The sequence below is a fragment of the Scyliorhinus torazame genome, chromosome 5 (assembly GCF_047496885.1).
Source record: "Scyliorhinus torazame isolate Kashiwa2021f chromosome 5, sScyTor2.1, whole genome shotgun sequence".
NCBI lineage: Eukaryota > Metazoa > Chordata > Chondrichthyes > Carcharhiniformes > Scyliorhinidae > Scyliorhinus > Scyliorhinus torazame.
Window position 1 is genome coordinate 95,772,294 of NC_092711.1, and position 27,839 is coordinate 95,800,132.

At 47.3% G+C, this 27,839-nt stretch overlaps 2 protein-coding genes, 1 long non-coding RNA gene and 1 pseudogene across 3 annotated transcripts in view; 1 reads left to right on the forward strand and 3 right to left on the reverse strand.

The window, feature by feature from the left end:
- LOC140417805 (uncharacterized) overlaps window positions 1–5,055 on the reverse strand; it is a 35,541-nt gene extending 30,486 nt beyond the window's left edge. The window contains exons 1-2 of the mRNA XM_072501260.1: window positions 4,992–5,055; window positions 2,308–3,206 (exon numbers count right to left, since the gene is read on the reverse strand). Coding sequence (XP_072357361.1) covers window positions 2,308–3,206; window positions 4,992–5,050 — 958 coding nt within the window. The 5' untranslated portion in view covers window positions 5,051–5,055. The remainder of the gene's footprint in view (window positions 1–2,307; window positions 3,207–4,991) is intronic.
- LOC140419035 (uncharacterized) overlaps window positions 1–27,839 on the reverse strand; it is a 529,091-nt gene that overhangs the window by 314,297 nt on the left and 186,955 nt on the right. The gene's annotated exons all lie outside the window — the stretch shown is intronic.
- Window positions 5,275–9,820, forward strand: LOC140419022 (uncharacterized). The gene is made up of 2 exons (XR_011945485.1): window positions 5,275–6,486; window positions 6,814–9,820. It is a non-coding gene; the product is annotated as an uncharacterized lncRNA (long non-coding RNA).
- On the reverse strand, window positions 11,078–27,745 carry LOC140419019 (uncharacterized; annotated as a pseudogene).

Here is a 27,839-nt window from a genome sequence, read left to right on the forward strand (position 1 = left end):
CCATGCTTCTTGAGTTCTCTATCAATGCTTTAGACTTTAACATGGGGACAGCATTAAGTCATTTACAGTCCTCCTTTTGGCAGTGAGAAAGAAAGCTGTAGATTTTTTGAATTTATTTATGGGATGTGGGCTTCACTGGTTAGGCCAGCATTTATTGCCCATCCCTCAATGCCCTTCAGAACATGGTGGGGAGTTTACTTCTTGAACCGCTGCAGTCCTTCAGGTGTAGGTACACCCACTGTGCTGTTAGGGAGGGAGTGCCAGGATTTTGTCCCAGAGACAGCAAAAGAACGGTGATATATTTCCCAGTCAGGGTGGTGAGTGACTTGGAGGGAGCCTCCAGGTGATAGGGTTCCCAGTGATCTGCTGCTCTTGGCCTTCTGGATGATAGTGGTCATGGATTTGGAAGGTGATGACGAAAGAACATTGGTGAGTTACTGCAGTGCATCTTGTAGATGGTACACACGGCTGCCACTGTTTGTCGGTGATGGATGGTTGATGTTTGTGGACGGAGGAGCAATCAAGCGAGCCGATTTGTCTGGATGATGTTGAGCCTCTTGAGTGCTGTTGGAGCTGCACTCATCCAGGCAAATGGAGAGTATTCCATTCCACGCCTGACTTGTGCCTTGCAGATGATGGACAGGCTTTGGGGGGGGGGGGGCAGGAGGTGAGTTACTCGCCTTAGGATTCCTAGCCTTTGACCTGCCCTGGTAGCCTGGTAGTATTAATGTGGTTTGTCCAGTTCAGTTTCTGATCAATAGCACCCCCAGGATGTTGATTGTGGGGTATTCTGCAATTGTAATGCCAGTGAATGTCAAGGGGCGATGATTAGATGTGCAGGTTAGGTGGATTGGCCATGCTAAATTGCCCTTGTGTCCAAAAAGGTTAGGTGGGGTTACGGAGTTGTGGGAACAGCTGGAGGTGTGGGGTTAAGGGCTGGTGCAGAATCGATGGGCCGAATGGCCTCCTTCTGCATTGTAAATTCAATAATGTATGATTCTAATTCTATGACTAGAGAGATCAATGACCGAGGGGTTTAGATTGAAATAATAACCTCTGTAAGGGACTGGAGTTAACATTCTCGATATTGGTGAAATAAATCAGCTGTTTTAAACACGTTGTAGATTTTTGCCTTTCCCGCCTGAGTGTTTAACATCACCTGGCTGGAGCTCAGAAAGGATAATCTCATCTCATAGAATCAGAGAATTTACAGTGCAGAAGGAGGCCATTCGACCCATCAGATCTCTACCAGCCCTTGGAAAGAGCATCCTACTTCAGCCCACACCTCCACCTTATCCCCGTAACCCCACCGAACATTTCTGGACACGAAGGGCAATACAGCATAGTCAATCCACCTAACCTGCACATCTTTGGACTGTGGGAGGAAACCGGAGCACCCGGAAGAAACCCACGCAGACACAGGGAGAACGTGCAGACTCCGCACAGACAGTGACCCAAGCCGGGAATCAAACCCAGGACCCTGGCGTTGTGAAGCAACAGTGCTACCCACTGTGCTACCGTGCCACCCTTGCATCCAAGCTCCCAGATTGTCTGTCTTCTCTCTGAGAAAGATTTGGTTTGTCTCCTGTATTTCACTACTGTGACAGGCAGATTGAAGGGATTCAAACATGGGAGTTCTGGGGAAGATGGGCAAGGATTTGGGAGGTGACAACATGATCAAATAGTTTGGAGAGGAGAGGGATGGGGCAGTAATTTGTAAGGATGGCAGGGTCAAGGATTTGTTTTATTGAGGAGGGGGTGATGATGGCAGATTTGAAGGACAGATGCTCAGTACCTGAAGAGAGAGAAATGTTGACAATATCCATGGACAGTTGGCTGATCAGTAGCTCAGTGGGAATTGGGTCGATGGAGCAGGAGCTGGTCTCATGGACAAGATGAGCTCTGAGAGGGCATGAGGGGAGATGGGAGAGAAACTAGAGAAAGAAGTGGGTTCAGGGCTCGGGAAAGGATGAAATTTAGAGACAGTTTGGTCCGGTGGGCTCGTGGAAGGGAGGGAAGCAGCAGAGGCAGCTGATCGGATTGACTCAATCTCAGTCACAAAGAAGCTCCAAAAGCTCCTCGCACTTCTTGTTGGAGGTGAGGATGGAAGAGACAGGGGAGAGCTAGAGTACTTCAAAAGGAATAACTTGTGTCAGAGATATTAAAATGTTGCAACACTGCACGTTTAACACAAATTAATTAATTTGACTTCTAACCAGAATATTAGCCCCTGTAAATGAGCAAAGACCCAAATGAACATGGTTCAGTCCTGAATGTGAGGAACAGCAAAATCGAATCACTGCAGTTACTTGTGGCCTTGTTGGTGTCTCAGGAGATGGGATGAAGTGGTGAATACATTCCCACACTTGGAGCAGGTGAATGGCCTCTCTCCTGTGTGAATTCGCTGATGCCTCTGCAGGTCAGATGATCGCGTGAATCCCTTCCCACACTTGGAGCAGGTGAATGGCCTCTCTCCAGTGTGAATTCGCTGGTGCCTCTGCAGGTTAGATGATCGCGTGAATCCCTTCCCACATTGGGAGCAGGCAAATGGTGTCTCCCCAGTGTGACTTCGCTGATGTACAGTGAGGTCAGATGATTGCCTGAACCCAGTCCCGCAGTGAGAGCACCTGAACGGTCTCTCGTCAGTGTGAACACGTTGATGGCGAATCAGTTCCCCAGAACGTTTATAGCACTTCCTGCAGTCTGGACAATGAAACGGTCTCTCATCAGTGTGAATTCGCTGGTGACTCAGCAGGTGGACTGAAAAAGTAAATCTCTTCCCACACTCTGAGCAGGTGAATGGCCTCTCCCCAGTGTGAACTCGCTGGTGTGTGGAAAAAGTGGATGACTGAGTGAATCCCTCCCCATACTCTGAGCAGGTGAATGGTCTCTCTCCAGTGTGACTGCGTTGATGTGTTTCCAGCTTGGATGGGACAGTGAATCCTTTCCCACAGTCCGGACATTTCCACGGTTTCTCCTCAGTGTGACTGCATTTGTGGCTTGTGAGGCCTGATGACAGAGCGAATCCTCGTCCACACACACAAATCAAGAACGGTTTCTCCCCACTGTGAATGATGCTTTTTCCTTCCATGTTCGAAATCCGCTGATATTCAGGATATGATAAATAGAGGACTCTGTCAGATCCTGATGTGATGTTTGGTTTGAGTTTCCAGACTTTGAAGCGTCCCCTTCTAACACCTGTGAAACTGATTTAAAAACAGTAAATAGGGAGTGTGAGAGAACCCACAAAAACACAAAGGCAGATTTGAAATTGAGCTGAATGAATCTGGTCACTTGTGGGGCCGGCACTGGGAAAAAGTGACCATGAAAATGGCAGGATTGTCATAAAACCCAATTGACCTCTTTGGGAGGCGAGAGAAAGGGGTGAAGAGGGATTTTGTATATCTACAAGACATATTAAGAGAGTAGTTGGCAAAGTATATTCGACCTTGAGCTTCATAAATAGAAATATTGATCCTGAAACTATGCTTCTGGTGACTAGCACTGCTGCCTCACAGTGCCAGGGACCCGGGTTCAATTCCGGCCTTGGTGACGGTCTGTGTGGAGTTTGCACTTTCTCCCCATGTCTGTGTGGGTTTCCACCCGATGCCCAGGTTTCCGCCAACAGTCCAAAGAAGGGCAAGTTAGGTGGAATGGTCTTGATAAATTGCCCGTTAGTGTCCAGGGATGTGCAGATTAGGTGGACCTATGGGGTTACAGGGACAGGGGGGGGGGGGTGGGGGGGCCTAGGTAGGGTGCCCTTTCAGAGAATGAGAGCAGACTCGATGGGCCGAATGGCCCACTTTTGCACTGAAGGAATTCGATGGTACTAATTCTATTCTATGAATCTTTATAAAGCTCTGGTCACCACTCTTCAGGAAGGATGTGAAGGTTCTTGGAGAAGGTGCAGAGGAAATTTACCAGAATGGTTCCAGCAAAGGAGGTTGAGGGGAGATTTGATTCAGGGACACAAGATTATGCCAGATTTCCATCAGGTGGACAAAGAAACTCTGTTTCCATTTACTGATCGTAGAAGCACTTGGGACACAGATTTAAAGTTTTGGGTAAAACCTGGATTGAACTATATCAGATCCCGAGGGTTGACAAGTTGGATGTGGAGAAGATGTTTCCTCTTGTGGGGGAATCGAGAACGAGGGCATCACTGTTTCAAAATAAGGGGTCACCCATTTCAGATGGAGATGAGGACTTTTTATTCTCTTGAGGGTTGTAAGACTTTGGAAATCACGTCCTTAAAAGGCAGTGGAAGCAGAGTCCTTGAATATTTTTAAGGCAGAGCTGGATAGATTCTTGATGAGCAAGGGGGTGAAAGGTTATCGGGGTAGGCAGGAATGTGGAGTTAACGTTAGAATGAGATCAGCCGCAATCTTATTGAATGCTGAGCAGGCTCGAGGGGCCGAGTGGCCTGTTCCGAGTTTGTATGTAAAAGGTACAGGAGATATGAGGTGATATGAGATATGTTTTTACACAGCAGGCGGCAATGAGCTGAAACTTGCTGCCTTTGAGGGAGTTTGAAAATAGACACATAAATCATTTGATTTCAAAAGGAAATTGGATAGACATTTGAGGGAAATAAATCTGTGAGCATACAGGGATCGAGCAGGAGAATGGCACTGACTGGATTGCCCCAGAGAGCTAGCATGGACTCAATGGGCCGAATGCTATTCTCTGAGTCATCGTGTCTCTGACTCTTTTGTGTAATCTAGTTTTGTAATTTAACCCCGGCGGGTACAGATATCCCTCAGGTAAATCTGAGCTCACTCCCTCCGAGCAAAACCCGGGGCTCCCACTCACTACGCATGCGCCGAGCCGCACACTTCGCCCATCCGGGCCTGTCTCGGGGAAAAGCCCGAGCAGCGTTCGCCGGTTCAACTGCTGCATCCGAGCTTCGTATTCGGGGCTTGGGAACGACACGGAGTCTTTGTGAAGCCTCCCGACCCATCCGCCGGCCCCATTCCTCCCTCATGACTCACCGAGCGGGATCTGACCGGCGAAAGATTTCCACCCGATCACCTGAATCCTGAGCTATCATCGGCACTGCGCATGCTCGTAGTCACGTGGGAGACCGGGCTCAGACCCGCCCTTCATTCACTCCGATTGGTTGGAGGACCAGCCGCCCCGCCCTTCATTCACTCCGATTGGTTGGAGGACCAGCCGCCCCGCCCGATCACCCAGGCACGCCCCTCTTTTTCTATTGGACGAAAGTTGTCGTCAATCATTCCCAGGGCATTGTGCGCTAGAGCATGCGCAGTGCCGATGCTGGACTCGGCCCGGAGGAGGCTCCAAACCCCAATGAGATGTTTCCGGGCCCGTGTTTGCATCGAGCGGGGGGACAGCTGCGGCCTGCTCCCGGTGACAGGCCCGAGTTAACGGCCGCCGTCTTTATCGAGGCTGAAAACCCACAAAACATCAGAGATAGAGTTTGTTGTGAAACCAATGGGATATTGTAAAGCAGGAGGTCAGGGTTACAGTCAACAACAACAACTTCTATTTATATAACACCTTTAACATCATAAATCATCCCAGTCAACTTCACAGGAACATTATAAAACAAAGTGAGACACCCAGACACAAAAGGAGATATTAGGGCAGGTGACCAAAAACTTAGTCAAAGAGGTGAGTTTTAAAGAGTCTGAAAGGAGGTGAGTGAGATGGAGACGGGGAGATTTAGGGAGGGAATTCAGTGCTTGGGGCCGAGGGAACTTAAAACCATGGCGGAGTAATTAGAATCGAGGGTGTACAAGAGCCCAGGATCAGAGCTGTGCAGATATCTCAGGGGGTTGTGGGGCTGGAGGAGATGACAGACACAGGGAGAGACGAGGCCATGGAGGGATTTGAAATCAAGGGTGAGAATTGACTGGGAGAGAATGCAAGTCTCGGAGCACAGGGATCATAGGGGAAAGGAAATTGCTGTGAATTAAGACATGGGTAGCAGACTTTTAGATGGCTTTAAGCTTCCAGAGGTAGAATGTGGGAGAGCAGCCAGGTGTGTGATGGAATTGTCCAATCGGGAGGTGACAATGGTAAATTGCCTTAGTATCTAAAAAGGTTAGCGGGGGTTACGGGGATAGGTGGAGGTGTGGGCTGAGCTAGGGAGCTCTTTCCAAGGGCCGGTGAAGACTCGATGGGCCGAATGGCCACCTTCTGCACTAAATTCTATGAGGTCAGAAGCTCATATTGGATCAAGTATGAAACTAAGTTTACAAAGAGACTGGCTAAGTCTCAGACTGTTGCCAGGGAGAGGGGTAGAGTCGGTATGTCAGGAATGGAGATTGGAGCAGTGACCGAACAGTGGATTCAGTCTTCTCCATATTTGATTTAAGTTATTTAGTCAGCAGGAAGAGAACCAGAATGGGCCCTGAGTCTGATATCCGGTATAACTTAGTTCGAGAGGGAGAGGAAGAACAAAGGAAACCCTGGAAGATTTGGAGAAACGACCTTCGCGATTGTTCATCAAATCTCCACATGGTCAGTTCTGGACACCAGGTTCACATCTGTTATTCTGTCTGCTCAGTCAGGGTCATTCAGATTAATGTCTGTCACAAGTCATGAATGAAGTGACTTATAAAGCATATTCTTACTTCTAATTATATAAATTTGGTAACAGGATACAGAAATAATGATCGAATACTTTATTTGGATTTCAGCCCCAGGGAGGAGGGAGAGTGTGTGGGACGGGGATTTACAACTTTGGGGACAGAAGAGAGAAACAAAATGTTCCCCAGAAACTGGAATTGTCTGTTCTGAATTTCTATCCTGTACTGATAGTGTGACCTTTGTAAACACCTTTTCCAGGGCATGAGGAGAGGATTTTCAGACAGGAAACACAAACCAAATATCACATTAAGATCCGACAGTGTCACTCAATTGATCAGGACCTGAATATCCTGACTATAAATGTGGAAAGAAAAATGTTTGTTCTGTTTGTGGGAAAATATTAAAAACATCAGTGTGACTGGAAAAGCACCGAGACACACACGCACCCGAGTGAGTGTGTTCCAGTGAACTGACTGTGGAAAGAGCTTTAACCAGTTACAGCCTGAAAAAACACCACACCATTCACTAAGGGGAGAAACCATACACATGTTCTGTGTGAGGACCAAGCTTCACTTGATTGTCTAAAGAGGAATCGGACAAAGACACTAACTCCATGGAGATACCGTCAAAACTGTGGGGTATGATTTTCGCTGAGGGGGTTTCCAAAATGCGAGAGGTCCCGGGTTCATATCCCGGACGAGCTCTGCAAAATGCAGATGGTGATGGTGTAGTGGTATTGTCACTGGATGAGTAATCCTGAGACCCAGCACAATTCTCTGAGAATGCAGGTTCAAACCCCACCACGGCAGATGCTTCATCGTGGCTTGTATTTGAACTTGAATCCAATAAATCAGGAGCCGCACAGTAGCACAGTGGTTAGCACAGTTGTTCCACAGCTCCACTGTCCCAGGTTTGATTCCCGCTTGGGTCACTGTCTGTGCGGAGTCTGCACATTCTCCTCGTGTCTGCGTGGGTTTACTCCGGGTGCTCGGTTTTCCCTCAGTCCAAAGATGTGCCGGTTTGGTGGAGTGGCCATGCTAAATTGCTCTTTGTGTCCAAAAGGGTTAAGTGGGGTTATTGGGTTATGGAGGTGTCAGCTTGAGAAGGGTGCTCTTTCCAAGGGCCAGTGCAGCCTTGATGTGCCGAATGACCTGTTCTGCACTGTAAATTATATGATTGTGGAAGTTCGATGTTAAACAGTTTAGTGAGAATTGGGTCAAAGGAGCAAAGGGTAAGTTTCACAGACGATGAGCGCTGAGAGAGTATGATGGGAGACAGCACGAAACGAGGAGAAAGATGTGAGTTCAGAATTTGGAAGAAAGGTCTTCGAGGCAGTTTTACTGAGTGGTTTAGTGGAAGAGGAGCTGTAGAATCAGCTGATCGGATTGTTTTAATGGGTGAGGTTTTCCAGTCCTTCCTGCTGGCTGGATCTTCCAGTCCCACAGATCTCTCGGTCTGCTGTTCCGATTCATTGGTTGTCTCATTGGGTTCGCTGTAGGCCTCTTGGGGTCTGTGGAAAAACTCCCGGTGCCTCATTCACCTGATGAATTCCCTGGAGCGGAGAAACTACGACATCTTCTTCGCAGCCTTCAACACGTCATCGATGAAAACGAACATCTTGCCAAGGTCATCAACACTGCTTGCCTCTAAACAACCACGCAACCTCAGACAGACCATTGATTGCAGCAAATTACCCAGCATTCAGAATAGCTATCATGACACCACACAACCCTGCCATGGTAACCTCTGCAAGACGTGCCAGATCATCAACATGGGTATCACCATTACACGTGAGAACACGTGTAATGGTGCGACTTGGCCAATATTATGTACTTCATACGCTGCAGCAAAGGATGTCCTGAGGCGTGGTACATTGTCGAGGCCATGCAGATGCTGCGACAACGAATGAATGGACATTGTGCAACAATCGCCAGGCAGGAATGTTCCCTTCCAGTCGGGGAACACTTCAGCAGTCAAGGGCATTCAGCCTCTGATCTTCGGGTAAGCGTTTGCCCTTCAGGACGCGCGACAACAGAGTGGCCGAACAAAAACTGATAGCCAAGCTCCACATACATGAGTCCGACCTGTAAAGACTTAATTACCTGCAAAGACTCATATTCAAAGTACCATTTGGCATCATTGAATTTTTCTACATATGTGTTTGTGGAACCTACATCTTCATTCACCTGAGGAAGGAGCTGCGCTCTGAAAGCTAGTGATTCTAAACAAACCTGTTGGACTTTAACTTGGTGTTGTAAGACTTCTTACTGTGCCCACCCCAGTCCAACGCCGGCATCTCCACATCCTAAATGAGAAGCATCAAATGCTTCTGCCAGTTTCGGACCTGGCACCTTTTGCGCGTTAGGTGAATGTGATAACCTCCATGCTACAGAAACAGCTGGAAGCACAATACCCAATGGTCTCAACTTGTAAGACCATAAGATATTGAACTTTAGCATTTGTTCAGCAAATATCTAATGGGACACTGCTCTCTGTTCAATCATTAATGCATCATTCTTATCATCCTGTAGAAAATTTCCATAAATTTTACTCAATATTTGTTTAATTATTCTATGTTGAACATCAGTATATTTATTTGTTATATATGACTTCATTTTGAATTGAATAGATCTCGAATCTTCACCCTGAATAAACTCTGAAATATACACCATTGAATTGCAAACATGACTGACCAAGAAAAGAAAGCTTTTCACTGGGTAATACAAATCCCATGAATCTTTGTTCAGTTTGACCACAGTCAGCTTTTAAACAAAGTCAAATATAGTTAAATGGAAGTGAATTGAGAATTAGGTGTTGCTTATATTTGACCCCTCTGTGTTTTGGTGTGAAACATTGTGCAGCCTAAATCCCGTTCATGTATAAGAAAGGAGGGGTGACAGCAAATCCGCACTGAGCCTGGATTTCCTCATCTCCCCGAGTGGCTTTTCCTGTTTCTCTGTCATTAAGGTCGAATTTCTCAAGGTGTTTTAGTTAAATCTCTGCCATTTCCTCGAATTCAGTTTATGTATTGTTTGTGTCTGTCTATATGAGCATACATTACTATTAGGTTTGTTTCAGACAGTGATTAAAATGTTAATCTGCATCTCCAAAGCCATTAAATTCTTTAGTGAACTGAGCAAACTGCCAAGATCCGCATTTTGTTTTTCCATGTGTGGAATGATTTGTCTGGACTGTACGCAGAACAATACTTTTCACTGTACCTATGTACCTAGGTACACGTGACAATAAATCAAATCCAATCAAAGAGACAGTTTCTTCCTCATCTTCAGGTTGAACAATGAGCCGCCTTAAAAATTATTCATTCATGGGAGGTGGGCGTCACTGGCTGGGCCATCATTTACTGCTCATTCCAATTGCCCTTGAACTAAGTGTCTTGCGAGGCCATTTCAGAGGGCGCAACATTGCTGTGGATCTGGAGTCACGTGTAGGCCAGGCCATGGAAGGAGAGCAGATTTCCTAAAGGACATTTGTGACCTAGACGGCTTTTTCTAACCATCATGAGACTTTTACTTTGAAACTTTTATTCAATTTCAATATCTGTCGTAGCCAGATTCAATCCCAGATCCCGAGAGCATTAACCTGGGTCTCTGAATTACTAGCCCAGTAACAATACCATTACACCACTGCTCAGCCCATATAGTCTTGGCAGAACTAGTAACTTCTCAAAATTACAAAGAATTTATTTTTTCAAACAAATTCTGATCGCTCTGCAGTTTCTGGAAACATTTTTGTTGATGGTGTTATCTTTTAAAATAAAGATCATGGGCGTCATTCTCCGACCCCCCGCCGGGTCGGAGAATGGCCGTTGGCCGCCGTGAATCCTGCCCCCGCCCCTGCCGAAGTCTCCGGTACCGGAGATTGGGCGGGGGCGGGAATCGGGCCGCGCCGGTTGGCGGGACCCCCCCGCTCAATTCTCCGGCCCGGATGGGCTGAAGTCCCGCCCAGAAATTGCCTGTCCCGCCGGCGTAAATCAAAGCTGGTATTTACCGGCGGGACCAGGTGGCGTGGGCGGGCTCCGGGGTCCTGGGGGGGGGGGGGGCGCGGGGCGATCTGACCCCGGGGGGGTGCCCCCACGGTGGCCTGGCCCGTGATCGGGCCCACCGATCCGCGGGCGGGCCTGTGCCGTGGGGGCACTCTTTCCCTTCCACCTCCGCCACGCCCTCCACCATGGCGGAGGTGGAAGAGACTCTCCCCACTGCGCACGCGCGGGAAACTGTCGGCGGCCGCTGACGCTCCCGCGCATGCGCCGCATTTCCGCGCCAGCTGGCGGGGCAACAAACGCCATTCCCGCCAGCTGGCGGGGCGGAAATCCCTCCGGCGCCGGCCTAGCCCCTCAATGTCGGGGCTCGGCCCCCAAAGGTGCGGAGCATTCCGCACCTTTGGGACGGCGCGATGCCCGTCTGATTGGCGCCGTTTTTGGCGCCAGTCGGCAGACATCGCGCCGTTGGGGGAGAATTTCGCCCCTAGTCTTTGCAATATAACTACCACACACAAATTCACTAATGATAATCGATGTTCGCTACTGAATAATCGTTCATTTACTTGTTCTTTTTTGCTATGAAATCAATACATAGTTAATATAGAAAAGGAACAGAAGGTGAAATGGCTGCAGGAAGCCACATGTTTAAGGTACAAAAGGGCTTCCTTGACCTTGTTATTAATGAGTGAATACACTATGAAAATGACAATTTTAAGATTAAATGTGATCACACATGCGCACTTACAGCTTCCTACATTACAACAGTGAATATGTTTCAAAGTACTCCATTGGCTTTAAAACACTTTCAGAGGTCCAGTGGTAGTGAGAGGTTTTATAGAAATGTACATTTGTACTAATTATCCGCAAAAACTAGGATATATTACACTCTGTCCTCACCAGAATCATTGATAAAGATTGAGTCTTAATTTTGTGTAATAACCACGTCATTGACACTCTGTAAACCTCCATATCCACAATTATTTGATGTAAAACACAGCGGGTTGTTGTGATTTGGAATGCACTGTCTATAAATGGTGCTGGAATCTCATTGGACTGTAACTTCCAAAAAGGAATTTGATGCATTCTGAAAAAGAAAACAAAATAGCCGAACTCTGGGATTAAATGGGTCGCTGTACAAAGAGCTGGCACTGGAAAAATGGGCCAAATAGACTCCTCTGTGCTCGAGCAGCCTTGTGCACATGTAAAACGAGTGGTAACAACCTGGAACCTACTGCCGATGAGGTAGGAGATGCAGAGACAACGGAAGGATTTCAATCGGAAATTGGACGGGTACTGAGAGAAATAAACCCACAGGGATTCGGGGAAAGAATGGGGCAATGGACAGACTGGCTTCCTCCACAGGGAGCCGACACGGTCTCAAAGGGCTGAATGGCCCCATTCCCCACCCTCCAGATGCTGTGATCTCAGGAGAGAAATTCAGCTGCTCCAGTCTCCAACTAACTGGAGTCCCTCATCTCTGGTGCCATTCTCGTTAATGTCCTCTACACCCGCTCCAAGAACTTCACATCTTTCCTAAAGTGTGAGGCCCATATATAGGGTTCCATTCCAGAGGGATAGAATTGAAAAGCACAGAGGAAATGTCCAAAAACGATGGTTCGACTACACTGGGAGCTCTGTCAACATTGGTGATCTCCATTTAGAAAAAGGAAATAGAGGAACTGGAGAAGGTGCAAGAAAGATTCATAATATACAGAACTGAGAGCATTTAACACTCAGGAAAGACTGGGGCTGCTTTTTTCTGGGAAAGCGAAGACTGATGGGTGACCTGATGGAAGTCTTTAAGATTATGAAGGGATTCAATAATCCAATAAGAATTTCAGTAGAAACCTCTTTACCCAGCGAGTGGTGAGAATGTGGAACTCACTCTCACAGCGAGTGGTTGAGGTGAACAGCATGAATCCATTGAACAGGAAGCTAGATACATACATGAGAGGGAAACAATAGAAGGAGATGCTGATGGGGGAGATGTAGAGGGGCGGGTGGAGGATCATGTGGAGCATAAATACCGACACAGACCACAGCTAACCTCAGCCGATATGGCAATTGTTTTTAAATTTTAGAGTACCCAATTCATTTTTCCAATTTAGGGGCGATTTCGTGTGGCCAATTTACCTACCCTGCACATCTTTGGGTTGTGGGGGCGAAACCCACGCAAACACGGGAAGAATGTGCAAACTCCACACAGACAGTGACCCAGAGCCGGGATCGAACCTGGGACCTCAGCACCATGAGGCTACCGTGCTACCACTGCGCCACCGTGCTGCCCCCGGTATGGGAATTTAATCTGTGCTGTTGGTGTCACTCAGCACAAACCAGCCATCAAGCCAAATGTGCTAACCGATCCCCGTGTAAATCTGTAATAATTCCTTCAATATTGGTGATTGCCTTTCTCCCACCATACTATTTAATGTAGTTTCCCAGGTCACCTCAGACAACTTGCCCCTCATACCCTGATAGAAGTTTTTTTCTGTGAGAAGCACCAAGGTCAATTAAACAAAAGAACCATGTAACCACCATAGCCCATCTTCATGACAACGTGGCATGATTTTGAGGTTTCCAAACAGAAATGGTAATGAAACGTTTTCTAACCTCACGTTTCACTCTTTGATCCTTGCGAAATGTGAAACCAGATATTCGGAAGAAGGCTCAGAGCAAATCAGGCCACTGGAGACGAAGTTGTGAGACCGGCCAGTCCAGCAGAAAGAAACCCTCTGACCATCCCCATTGACCAACAGAATGAACAATCCTGGATGTAATTGAGAAAGGAACAATAACAGCAGAATCCAATCCCTGTAATCAGTTGTGAACTTGTTGGTGTCTCAGAAAGTGCGATGAATTACTAAATCTCTTCACACATTGAGGGCAGGTGAATGGCCTCCTCCCAGTATGAACTCCCTGGTGTGACTGCAGATGGCATAACCGAGTGAATCGTGCAAATAGACGTAAACGGGTGTGAGATAATGGGGATTATGGAGCCATGGCTGCAGGATGACCAGGGATGGGAATTGAATATATTCAGTATTTAGGAAGGACAGACAAAAAGGAAAAGGCAGTGGAGTGGCAGTGCTGGTTAAAGAGGAAATTAATGCAATAGTGAGGAAGGAAATTAGCTCCGACAATGTGGAATCTGTATGGGTAGAGCTGAGAAACACCAAGGGGCAAATAGTTAGTGGGCATCGTATATAGACCCCAAACTGCAGTGGTGATGTTGGGAATGGCATAAACAGGAAATTAAGCTGATTGTAAAAGTTTCTACAGGAATGTGAAGAGAAAAAGATTGGTGAACACAAATGTAGGTTCCTTACAGTCAGAAACAGGGGAATGGATAATAGGGAACAAAGAAATGGCTGAGCAAATAAATAATACTTTGGTTCTGTCTTCACAAATGAGGGCACAAATCAGCACCAGAAATTTGGGGAACACAGGATTTAGTGAGAGGGAGGAACTGAAGGAGATCAATATTAGGAGAGAAATGGAGTTGGGGAAATTGATGGGATTGAAGGCTGATAAATCCCCAGGGCCTGATTATTTGCATCCCAAAGTACTTAAAGAAATGGCTCTAGAAATAGTGGATGTATTGGTGGTCATCTTCCAGGATTCTATAGACTCTGGAACAATTCCTGCAGATTGGAAGGTGCCTTATGTAATTCCACTATTTAAAAAGGGGTAGAGGGAAAACAGGGAATTATAAACCAGTAAGCCTGATATCGGCAAGAGGAAAAATCTAGAATCCATTCTCAAAGATTTTATAGCAAAGCACTTATAATAATAATCTTTACTGCCATAAGTAGGCTTACATTAACACTGCAATGAAGTTCCTGTGAAATGCCCTGTGTCGTCACACTCCGGCGCCTGTTCGGGTACAGAGGGAGAATTCAGAATGTCCAAATTGTCTAACAGCGCGTCTTTTGAGACTTGTGGGAGGAAACCGGAGGGGCCGGAGGAACCCACACAGACACGGGGAGAACATGTAGACTCCGCACAGACAGTGACCCAAGCCAGGAATCGAACCTTGGACCCTGGCGTTGTAAAGCAACAGTGCTACCGTGCAGCCCTAGAAAACAGTGGGCAGGATTGGACAGACTCAGCATTGATCTTTGAAGGGGAAACCATGCTTGACAAATCTACTGGAGTTCTTTGAGGGTGTAACTGGTAGAGTTGACGAGGGAGAGCCAGTGCATGTGGCATATTTGGACTTTCAGATGGCTTTTGACCAAAGTCCCGCATAAGAGATTAGTGCGTAAAATAAAAGCACGTGGGATTAGGGGTAGTGTATTGAGATGGATAGAAAACTGGTTGGCAGGCAGTAAACAAAGAGTAGGAATTAATGATCTTTTTCAAATTGGCAGGCAGTGATTAGTGGGGTACCTCAGGGAACGGTGCTCGGACCCCAGATATTCACAAGATAAATTAATGATTTTTTTTAAAATTTAAAGTACCCAATTCTTTTTTACCAATTAAGGAGCAATTTAGTGTGGCCAATTCACCTACCCTGCACATCTTTGGGTTATGGGGGTGAGACCCACAGAGACACAGGGAGAACTTGTCTCCACACAGGCAGTGACCTGGGGTAGGATTGAACACTGATCCTCAGTGCCGTGAGGCAGCAGTGCTAACCACTGTACTACCCTATATATTAACTATTTAGATAAGGTAACAAAATGAGAAGGCAGACTATTATCTGAACGACCATAGATTAGGAGAGGGGAAATGTGCAACGAGACCTGGGTATCCTCGTACACCAGCCACTGAAGGTAAGCATGCAGCTGCAGCAGGCGGTAAAGAAGGTAAATGCTATGCTAGCTTTCATTGCGAGCGGATTCAGTACAGGAGCAGGAATATCTTGCTGCAATTAAACAGGGCCTTGGCGAGGCTGTACCTGGAATATTGTGTGCAGTTTTGGTCTCCTGATCTGAGGAAGGATGTTCTTGCTCCAGAGGGAGAGCAGCGAAGGTTTACCAGACTGATTCCTGGGATGGTGGGACTGACGTATGAGAGATTGAATCAGTTAAGATTGTATTCGCTGGAGTTCAGAAGAATGGGGGGTCTCATAGAAACCTAGAATATTCTAACAGGATTTGACAGGAGAGATGCAGGAAAGATTTTCCCGAGGGTGGGAGTGTACAGAACCGAAGGTCGCAGTCTGAGGATACGGGGTAGACCATTTAGGACAGAGATAAGGAGTAATTTCTTCAACCAGAGAGTGGTGAGCCTGTGGAATTTGTTACTACAGGAAATAGTTGAGGCCAATACATTGTATGTTTTCAAGAAGCAGTTAGATATAGCACTTTGGGCGAAGGGGATCAAAGGAGATGGAGGGGAAAGCGGGATTAGGCTATTGAGTTGGATGATAAGCCATGATCATAATGAATGGCAGAGCAAGTACTAAGGGCAAAATGGTCTCTTCCTGCTCCTATTTGCTATGTAATCCCTTCCCACACTAAGAGCAGGTGAATGGCTTCTCCCCAGTGTGAACTCGCTGGTGTCTCTGCAGGTTGGATGAATGAATGAATCCCTTCCCACACTGAGAGCAGGTGAATGGTCTCTCCCCAGTGTGAACTCGCTGATGTCTCTGCAGACTGGATAACCAAGTGAATCCCTTCCCACACTGAGAGCAGGTGAATGGCTTCTCCACAGTGTGAACTCACTGGTGTGACTGCAGGTTGGATGAATGAATGAATCCCTCCCCACACTGAGAGCAGGTGAATGGCCTCTCCCCAGTGTGAACTCGCTGGTGTGTCTGCAGATTGGTTAACTGTGTGAATCCCTTCCCACACTGAGAGCAGGTGAATGGCCTCTCCCCAGTGTGAACTCGCTGGTGTGTCTGCAGACTGGATAACTGAGTGAATCCCTTGCCACACTGAGAGCAGGTGAACGGTCTCTCCCCAGTGTGAACTCGCTGATGTCTCAGCAAGGTGGATGAATCAATGGATCCCTTCCCACACTGAGAGCAGGTGAATGGCCTCTCCCCAGTGTGAACTCGCTGGTGTCTCAGCAGGGTGGATGAATCAATGAATTCCTTCCCACACTGAGAGCAGGCGAATGGTCTCTCCACAGCGTGAACTCGCTGGTGTGTCTGCAGACTGGATAACTGAGTGAATCTCTGCCAACACTGAGAGCAGGTGAATGGCCTCTCCAAAGTGTGAAATCGTTGATGTTTCCGCAGGGTGGATGAATCAATGAATCCCTTCCCACACTGAGAGCAGGTGAACGGCCTCTCCCCAGTGTGACTGCGTCGATGAGTCTCCAGCTCTGATGGGACTCTGTATTCCTTCCCAGAGTCCCCGCATATCGACGGTTTCTCCATGTTTTGGGTCTCCTTGTGTCTCTCCAGGTTGGACAATCAGTGGAAGTCTTGTCTACACACAGAACATGTGCACTGTCTCTCCTCACTGTGAATAGTGTGATGTTTTTTCAGGCTGTGTAACTGGTTTAAGCTCTTTCAACCGTCAGTTCATTGGAACACTCTCACTCGGGTGTCTGTTGTGTGGGTCTCGGTGCTTTTCCAGTCACGCTCACATTTAAAACCTTTTGAAGCCAACAGATCGGACAAACATTTATCCTTCTCGCTGATGATATTCAGAGCCTGATGATATTCAGATCAGAAGGAATCGAGTGAGTTTGTCACATCGAGACGTGATGTTTGAGATTTCTGTCTATAATTCCTCCTCTTCCAATATCCTTTAAAAACAATTTACAAAAGTCATCAGTTAGTACAGGATAGAAATTCAGAACAGACATTTCTAGTTCCTCTCTCATTCTCCAAAAGCTGTAAATCTCCATCCCGCACAATCTCCCTCCATTCTCACTCTGCTGTATCTAATATTCACCCTCCCAATTCTCCTGGAGGTGCTGATTCATGTTGATTGACAGATCCAAGCTCAGCTCACTGCTTCCTGACCAGGGGGCTGAGTATAATAGCAGCAAGAGTAGGCCATTCGGCCCACCAAGTCTGCTCAACATTTCAATGCGATCCTTGGCCGTTCTACCTCTGCACCACTTTTCCACAAGTTCCCCCTATCCCTCGACATCTTCAGTATCTAGAAACCTGTCAACATTTGTCTTGAACATACCTGATGACTGAGGCTGCACATTCCTCTGGGGTAGAGAATTTCAAAGCTTCACCAGATCCTCGAGTGAAGAAATCCCTCCTCATCTCAGCTTTCTCTCTATTTTCCTACCTGTTCCCCATAACCCTCAACTCCTTTGTCAATAGAATATCTGTCAACCTGGTGCTTCAATATATTCAATGACCCCCAGATACAACTGGTCCCTGTGGAAGAGAAATCCAAAGCCTAACAACGCTCTGAGGGAAGAGATGACTGGAAATCTATAACGTAGCTACAGTCTTATATTACGAGAAATAATAATACATTTACTTTATTACAGAATGGTAAGTAATATATCAAATCTGGACCATGCAACAACACTAGACATATCTCTGTCCATTATTAATTTAATTGCCCTTAAATGTCAGCCATCTCCTGGGGAACCCACCCCTTTAATTGTGAACATTAATTAGGAAAGAGACCATCCTTTTTAAAAATAAATTTACAGTAATTAAGGTGCAGTTTAGCGTGGCCAATCCACCTACCCTGCATATCTTTGGGTTGTGGAGCTGAGACCCATGCAGAAATGGGGAGAATGTGCAACCTCCACACGGACAGTGACCCGGGGCCGGGATCAAACCCGGGTCCTTGGCGCCGTGAGGCAGCTATGCCTAGCACCATGCTTTTAGTCAGCCAACTAAATGCGTCAACTTGTTAAGGCAATGGTTTTCAAACTTTTTTTTCCAGGGACCCAACCGGCCAACCTTCAGGATCCAACCCGGCCGAATTTCACGACCCACGCAGTCCGACCTTCGCGGCCGATGCCGGCTGACCTTCGCGACCCACTATTTTCTCTTACTTTGTTTGCTGCTGACAAAATGGAGGAATCGCAATCGCGCACAAAGCCCGTGATGTCGATGTTCGGGGGGCGTGACCTGCTCTCTGCCTCCCTTCAGGCAGGAAGATTACAGAGAATTTTTGAAAAAATCTTCTGCGTCTCCGATTGCACAAATTCGCGGGCAACAGCCGCCGCAGCCGGCTTTTTTTTTCACAAGTTCGGGGGGGGGGGGGGGGGTTTATTTGATAAAGTTTAACAGAAAAAAATGTTTACATCCTCTACAAATTGGAGGTTCCCCACATTTCACCGAAACATTACAATTAAAAACGTAAAAAAATAAAAGACACTTAAAAATCAATTAATTGAGAAAGCTTCCAAATACGACCTGCAGGCATTTTGTTTTGGAATGTTTAAAACTCAAGATTAAAAACGTTGACATCTCTTTGTTGAAGTTACAGCTGCGGTGAAACCACCGTTGGATCACTCACCATTCTTGGAGTAAGAGACTTCAAAGTTCAGAAAGCAACCAATCACATCATTCCCCCCGAACTTTTTGCAGCCGGCAAAACTCTGAGCATGCGTACCGATGAGCGGGCACGCATGCGCAGTACGGCCGCATTTTTTAAATATGTTCGTGGCCATTTTGAAGGCCGCTTGCAGCCGGCATTATTAGAAGCCGGCTGCTGCGTGCGGATTTGCGCAATTGGGAGCGCCGCGACTGACGGCTCCGCGACCCACCCGACACCTGCCCGTGACCCACACACGGATCGCGTCCCCGACTTTGACAATGCCTGTGTTAAGGAGATGGGTGTGAGGAGTTGGAACCACTTTGTGGAGCCGCGAATCTTCATGTAATTTTTTTCTCCCAATTAAGGGGCAATTTAGCGTGGTTCCAGGTTGGGCTCAAATCATCAATGAGGACTCTGATCTCTGGCAAAGAAGGAAACCCTGGCAGGTGGGCGGGGAGGATTCACAAACACCCGCTGGAGGCCCCAAACCCCCAATAAGACCCATTGATTTTATTGTCAGTCTGCAGACAGGAGCTGGAGAACTGAACCCAGGCAGAGGAGAGGGAGGGAGAAAACTGGGAGTGGAGGAAAGAAATGGTGCAGATGGTGAGATGGGTTTGGATTTCAGCCCAGGGAGGAGGGAGAGTGTGAGCAAAGGGAAAACTGTTCCAGAGAAACTAGAATTGTCTGTTCAGAATTTCTATCCTGTAGTGACAGTAATGACTTTTATTTTTTTTCAAATTAAAAAATAAATAAGTTTAGAGTACCCAATTCTTTTTTTCCTCAATTAAAGAGTAATTTTAGCGTGGCCGATTCACCTACCCTGCACATCTTTTTGGATTGTGGGGGCCAGACACACACAGACATAGGGAGAATGTGCAAACTCCATACGGACAGTGACCCGGGGCCGGGATCACACCCGGGTCCTCGGCTAACCACTGAGCCACTGTACCTGCCCCTAATGATGACTTTTATAAACTCCTTTTACTGGATATTACAAGGGGAGGATTTACTGATGGAAACTCAAATCAAACTTCACATCAAGATTTGACAGTCAGTCCATTCATCAGGACCTGAATATCATTGGCCTGTGAATGTGGAAGAAGAAATGTTTGAGTTTTGACAAAGAGTCATCGGACTCGAAACATTAGCTCTTTTCTCTCCCTACAGATGCTGCCAGGCCTGCTGAGATTTTCCAGCATTTTCTCTTTTGTTTCAGATTCCAGCATCCGCTGTAATTTGCTTTTATTTAAGAAGAAATGTTTGTCTGGTCTGTCTGCAGGAAAAAAATTTCATGATCAGTGTGACTGAAAAAAAACCAATACACACTCAACTCGAGTGAGAGTGTTCCAGTGAACTGCCTGTGGAAAGAGCTTTTACCAGTTACACAGTCTGAAAAAACATCACACTATTCAGAGCGGGGAGAGACCGTACACATGCTCTCTGTGGGGACAAGACATAAACTGATCGTCAAACGTGGAGAGGGACAAGGACATCAGCAGCATGCTGAAACCATGGAAATGTGGGGACTGTGGGAAGGGATTCAGATCCCCATGTGAGCTGGAGATTCATCACCGTAGTCACACCGGCGACAAACCATTCACTGCGTGTGGGAAGGGACTCACTCAGTTATCCGAGTGAGGGTTTACCAATATATGGGAGTCGAGCTGGTGAGGAAGTGAGTGGCCTTTAGTAAGGTTCAGGCTGCTCTGTGTAAGAAAGAAGTTTGATTTGGGGCGGTATACCATGCAAAGCTGCGGCTCACATACGAGTCCAAAGACATCCATTTTGATAGACCAGAGGAGGTGAACATTGAAAAGCGTGGACTGGGGTCCAGTTATCTGTATTGGACAAGATCTACATTTCCTGTGGGGTGGGATGGGTGTTGTGATATCCTCTGTATAGTTTTGATATTTTGTGATAAAATCTGTTTTTCTGTTCGGGGTGAAGGGAGATTTTCTTTATGAAGCACAATGTAGATATATATAGGGGGGGTGGGTGGGGGCAGGTGGAGACGGGTGAGCTAACTGATGACTAAAGAACTGTTTTTGTTTTACTCTGAGAGTGTATGGGTGCGTGTATGGCAGCCATCTTGGGTGGACTCTTGGCCTGCACATTTTGAAGATTTACTGGATAGTCCCTCATGGCTGATTCAGTGATGGGGGACCCCTGATTCAGCTGGTCACCTGGAACATAAGGGGATTGGGTGGACCAGTGAAGAGGTGGAGGGTTTTTGCTCACCTAAAGATTCTAAATTCTGGTGTGGTGTTCTTGCAGGAGACTCACTTGCGGGTTAGAGATCTGACCAGACTGCGGAGGGGTGAGCTAAGTGTTTCACTCGGGCTTTGACGAAGGGCTCGAGGTGCTGCAATTCTAATCAATAAACGGGTCCCTCTTTCGGTCACTCGGGTCATTGCAGACACTAATGGGAGATACGTGGTGGTCAGTGGGTCATTGGCGGGTATATTGGTGGTGCTGGTGAATGGCTAAGCCCCTAACTGGGACGATGTGTCATTTGTAAAATAATTGTTGGGATCCATCCCAGACCTGACTACACATAAATTGATTCTTGGGGCAAATTGTGTACTGGATGCTAAATGGACTGGTCCAAGCCCACTCAACCGCTACAAAAACAAAAATGGAGTGAAATCTGGACGGACCACCCGGCACGCCCCAGGCATCGGAAACGATAACAGCAAACCCGGCAGAAGATAAAGAAATCTGTTCCCATCAGCAGATTGTGAAAGGATTACGGGACACAGATTTAAGATTGTGAGCAAGACCGACAGGGGAGGTCTGAGGTAGACATTTTATACAGTCAGTGACAATGATATGGAACTCAATGCTTACACACACAAAAGGTTGATAACCTCCAGGTCCTGATAACTCGAATGGTGCTGTCAGAATTTGATGTGAGGATTGGTTGTGAGTTTCCTGTCTGCGAATCCCTTTCTAAGCCCCTGTGAAAGAAGTTTACAAAGGCATCACTGTCAGTCCAGAAATAAAATTCGGGAAAGACAAACCTTTCTCCTGGTTTGAATTTGATGTGTGTAAATCCTCCCCTACTAATCCCATGTAAAATGAGTTTCCAAAATTAATCACTGTCAGTCAAGCATTGAAAGGGTCTGGTTTAGCACACTGGGCTAAATCACTGGTTTTTAAAAGCAGACCAAGTCAGGCCAGCAGCACGGTTCAAGTCCCATACCAGCCTCCCCGAACAGGCGCCAGAATGTGGCGACTAGGGGCTTTTCATAGTAACTTCATTTGAAGCCTACTTGTGACAAGAAGCGATTTCCATTTTTTCAAATTCACAACATTCTCCCCTCCTGCTTCCTGGTCCAGGATGACCGCTCATGGCCCCCCGCTGCACACTGACCCTCTTGTCGTCAGCAGTCCCCTGATTTGAGGGTGATGTTGTCTCAGGGTTGTGAGTTTCTACCTTGGGTCTTCATGTGGCTGAACAGAGCCGCAGAGCTTTGGACACATGGGACAGAATGTCTAATAAGACAGTGAAATCCGGAGAGCAGGATTGTCTTCCTTTTCTTTCCATCTTTGCCACCGCTTTGCCTCATCAATAAGACATTGGGACTCAAAGACTAATCCAGTTTGATGGACAAGTTGTCTCCATTCTGAACAATGGGGAACAAGCTCCTCCCACTCATTGAAACATCGCCCCGACAAAGATGACAACCGTGCATGCGCCCTGATGCACATCCAATAAAGATGGCGGCCGATAACCCGAGCCGAACATGAGGAGCTGTAGCTCCGCTCGGTACAAACGGGGTCCCGGAAACTCTTTTCTGAAGACTGCAGCTCACAACAGCTTTACACAACGTTTCCGCCCATCCCCGCGATCTCTCGCTCCCTCCATATTGTTAAATGCCTCTCACCAATTTCGGATCTGAATAAGGCACTTCTCCTTCGCCATTACCCACACCGCGTATGCTTCAATCACAGCGGACCCCGCCCCTCATTCACTCCGATTGGCTGGAGGACTACCTGCTCCCGGTTGGTCCTTCAGTACCGCCCCTCCTCTTCCTATTGGTCCGGAGCTGCCGTCAATCACCCGGACATTGTGACATCCAGATGGTGAGAGCGGCCACAGGTTCAGGCTGACTCGCTGATTGTCCAATAATAACAGTGAGAGTCTCAGTGGGACAATCAGACAATAATAGTGGAGATGGGGCCCAGAGGAGAAACAGCAAAGGATTCACTCACTTTGAGAGGAACAAACACAGTGTCTGCTCCAATAAGTCAGGCTGCAGTGTGTGAGTGAACGTATCATTGGATCCAATGTAGAATCATAGAATCCCGACAGTGCTGAAGGAGGCCATTCGGCCCAGTGAATCGACACCGACCCTCTGAAAGATCACCCTACCTTGGCGAATCCCCCACCCTAACCCCACCAAAGGATAATTTAGCACTGACAATCCACCTAACCTGCACATTTTTGGACTGTGGGAGGAAATCTTCGCAGCCACGGGAAGAATGGGCAAACTCCACACAGACAGTGACCCAAGGTCGGATTCGAACCCAGGTACCTGGTGCTTGAGGCAACAGTGCTAACTACCGAGCCACCCCCGTAACTCTGTCATGATGTCATCCTCCGCAAAGCCATCCGATATGCCAAGAGAGAATATCAAACCAATCTAGAGTCACAGACAGACTCTCGACGGTTGTGGCAAGGACTAAACAGCGTAACAGGCTACAAAGCGATGCCGAACAGTATCTCTGGCAGCAGCGCACCCCATCCCAATTAACTCAATGCATTCTATGCTCTGTTCGAGCAGATAACCAACAATCCGCTGTCGCGTGTCCCAGCAGCCAATAATTCACCCATACCCAACATCACAGCTTCCGAAATCAGATCGGCCTTCCTGAAAGTGAGCCCTCGGAAGGCGACGGGCCCGGACGGGATCCCAGGCCCTGCACTCAGAGCCTGCGCGGACCAGCTGGCAGAGGTATTCGCGGACATCTTTAACCTGTCCCTACTCCACTCCGAGGTCCCCACCTGCTTCAAGAAGACCACCATCATACCGGTACCAAAGAAGAACCAGGCAACGTGCCTGAATGACTACCGTCCGGTGGCCCTGACTTCAGTCGTAATGAAGTGCTTCGAGAGGTTGATCATGAAGCCCATCACCTCCATACTCCCAGAATGCCTTGATCCACAGCAATTCGATACCATTGCAACCGGTCCACATCAGACCCCATTTCCCTGGCCCTACACTCATCCCTAGAGCATCTGGACAACAAGGACTCCTACATCAGACTCCTATTTATTGACTACAGCTCCGCCTTCAACACCATAATCCCAGCCAAGCTCATATCAAAACTCCAAAACCTAGCACTTGGCTACCCACTCTGCAATTGGATCCTCGATTTTCTGAACAAACAGACAGCAGTCAGTAAGAATGAACAACAACAACAATAATCCTCAACACCGGCGCCCCGCAAGGCTGCGTACTTAGCCCTTACTCTACTCCCTGTACACACATGACTGAGTGGCAAAATTTGGTTCCAACTCCATCGACAAGTTTGCTGACGATACGTCCATAGTGGGCCGGATCTCGAATAACGACGAGTCAGAATACAGGAGGGAGATAGAGAACCTAGTGGAGTGGTGTAGCGACAACAATCTCTCCCTCAATGCCAGCAAAACTAAAGAGCTGGTCATTGACTTCGGGAAGCAATGTACTGTACACACCCCTGTCAGCATCAACGGGGCTGAGGTGGAGATGGTTAGCAGTTTCAAATTCCTAGGGGTGCACATCTCCAAAAATCGGTCCTGGTCCACCCACGTCGATGCTACCACCAAGAAAGCACAACAGCGCCTATACTTCCTCAGGAAACTAAGGAAATTCGGCATGTCCACATTAACCCTTACCAACTTTTACAGATGCACCACAGAAAGCATCCTATCGAGCTGCATCACAGCCTGGTATGGCAACTGCTCGGCCCAGGACTGCAAGACATTTCAGAGAGTCGTGAACACTGCCCAGTCCATCACATGAACCTGCCTCCCATCCATTGACTCCATCTACACCTCCCACTGCCTGGGGAAAGCGGGCAGCATAATCAAAGATCCCTCCCACCCGGCTTACTCACTCTTCCAACTTCTTCCATCGGGCAGGAGATACAGAAGTCTGAGAACACACACGAACAGACTCAAAAACAGCTTCTTCCCCACTGTCACCAGACTCCTAAATGACCCTCTTATGGACTGACCTTATTAACATTACACCCTGCATGCTTCATCCGATGCCGGTGCTTATGTAGTTGACATTGTATATCTTGTGTTGCCCTATTTTGTATTTTCTTTTATTCCCTTTTCTTCCCATGTACTTAACGATCTGTCGAGCTGCTCGCAGAAAAATACTTTTCACTGTACCTCGGTACACGTGACAATAAACAAATCCAATCCAACCCAATTAGACAATAACCTGCCTGTTATTCCAATTCTGGTGTGTTACTCCTTTACTGTTATCATTAGACACTAATAGGAGGGCAAAATGCAAGGTAGCAATGATATTTTGAAGTCTCTGTGTTACAGTGCGTGTCACTGGGAGGTGTGTGATAAAATGGGAATGGAAACATCATGACAAAGGATAGCACGGTAGCAGTGGTTAGCACTGCTGCCTCACGGTGCTGAGGACCCAGGTTCAATCCCGGCCCCAGGTCACAGCTGTGTGGAGTTTGCACATTCTACCCATGTCTCTATGGGTCTGACCCCCACATCCCAAAGATGTGCAGGCTAGGTGGATTGGCCACTCTTTTGAGGTCCACCACCAAAATAGAACCATGGAAACAAACTTAGGGACAAAGCAATAGGGCCGCTCCAGTTAGGGGCACTGCCCGAATGTAACAAAGATCAGCAGAAACTTAAAAACATCTAATGAGAGTGCATTTAAAGGGGTCAATAAAGCACCCCAACCTCTGCGGTGCCCACCGGGCATGGAAGGCCTCGCTGGTGCCCATGGACACTGCATCCTCCCTTTCTAGGGACACCCAGCTGCGAAGTAGCCGTGTAAAAGGGGCAAACAGTCTGGTCAGATGACCCCCTCGGTCGCCCGCTGCCTGGACCTATAAATGACAGGCTTCGCCAGGCCCAGAAGCAGGTTCACAAGGAGGTAAGTGGCGCTGGTTCGTGAGGTCATCGGCCCAAGTAGGACTCAGCAAAAACACAGTCCGTGCTCCCACTCTGAAACGACCACTGACCTCCAACTCCTCCCTGCTGATGTGTGGAGTCTTCAGGCTGGGAGAGGGCTCAGCAAACACACTGCCCACTCGACCCCCCTGCCCCGGAACAAGCACACCGGATAGAATAAGGACGGTTTTGTCCTTGCTGAAGGCAGATGTTATCAGTTGGGAGAACTGGGCAGGGCCGGGCCCTCAACCCGGGAGGGGCCCAGCAAACAAGCAGTCCCATCTTGTTTTTGAAGTTACCTCCTTGTTGTTGTCCTTCTCTCCTCTCCTTCCTCCAGGCAGCAACCAGCACTGGACTCAGGCAGCAAACTCAGCAGCAGCAATAGAGAGAAAGAGAGAGAGAGCAGCAACAGCAGCAGCCACTCTTCATCACAGCAACAACCTCACAACACCAAAGTCTGCACTGGGAGTTCTGGCTTCGGGTTGGCCATGGTAATTGCCCCTTAATTAGAAACAAATAATTGGGTACTCTAAATTTATAATTAATAATAATATTACTCACCTCTGTCACAATTTTGGTGTTTTCAAGTTTACAATCTCCTGCTACAATCTTCAGCTGGAAAGATATCAGAAGCTTTGGAAGCAGCTGTAAAAGGAAATTACAATGGTCAGAAATGTTAGTCGAGGTTAGAAATTAAGATCAGACAAACATTTATCTTGGTTTGAGTTTGCTGGGTGTAAATCCCCCCTTCTAACCCCGGTAAAAGGAGTTTCAAAAATCCATCACTCTTCCGAGTCCAGGATAGAAGTTCCAAACATTCTCTTCCCTTGTTGCCTGTTCCAGGATTATTTAATGAGGGTTATACTTGCTTTGGAAGAAGTTCAGTGAAGTTTCACTAGTCTGATTCCTGGGATGGGAGAGTTTGTTTTATGGAGCAAGATTGAGCCTGTTTGGTCTGTACCTGATGGGAGTTTCAAAGAATGAGAGGTGATCTTATTTAAACATCTGAGGGGTTTTGATAAGATAGATGATGAAAGAATATTTTTCCACATGGGATTCAAGAACTAAGGGAGACAGTTTAAAGAGTTCTCCAGTTTGACACTGAGATAAGCAGAAATGTCTTCCCTCAGAGGGTCATTAGTCTGTGGATAAAAGCAAATTACTGCAGATGCTGGAATCTGAAACAAAAACAGAAAATACTGGACAATCTCAGCAGTCTGACAGTATCTGTGGAGAGAAAAGGGAGCTAACGTTTTGAGTCTGGATGACTCTTTGTCAAACCTGAGTTTGTGGAATTCTCTTTCCCAGAGAGTAGTGGCGCTGGGTCACTGAATATACTCAAAGCTGAGTTAGTCTTTTTTTTAATCTACTGGGGGGGTCAAAGGTTTTTGGGGAAGGCAGGAAAATGTAATTAATGGCACATTCGGATCAGCCATGCCTTTATTGAATGGCAGAACAGGGTCAATAGGCCGAATGGCCTACTCCTGCTGCTAATTCTGATATTATTCTTCTTCTGTTCTTCGGATTGCCACACATGGCAGCAGCACCTTTCCCCTCTGGAGGGGCCTGTCAATCATCGAGACAATGATTTTCTCTCCTGGTCACCAGGATACGGAAGCACCGTCTCTCTTACGTCATCAAGGTGGCCCCTCAGCAGCTCCGCTAAACAAAGATGGCGGCCGTGGAACTGGGCCTGATGCCGGATAAAAGCTCCGCAGCT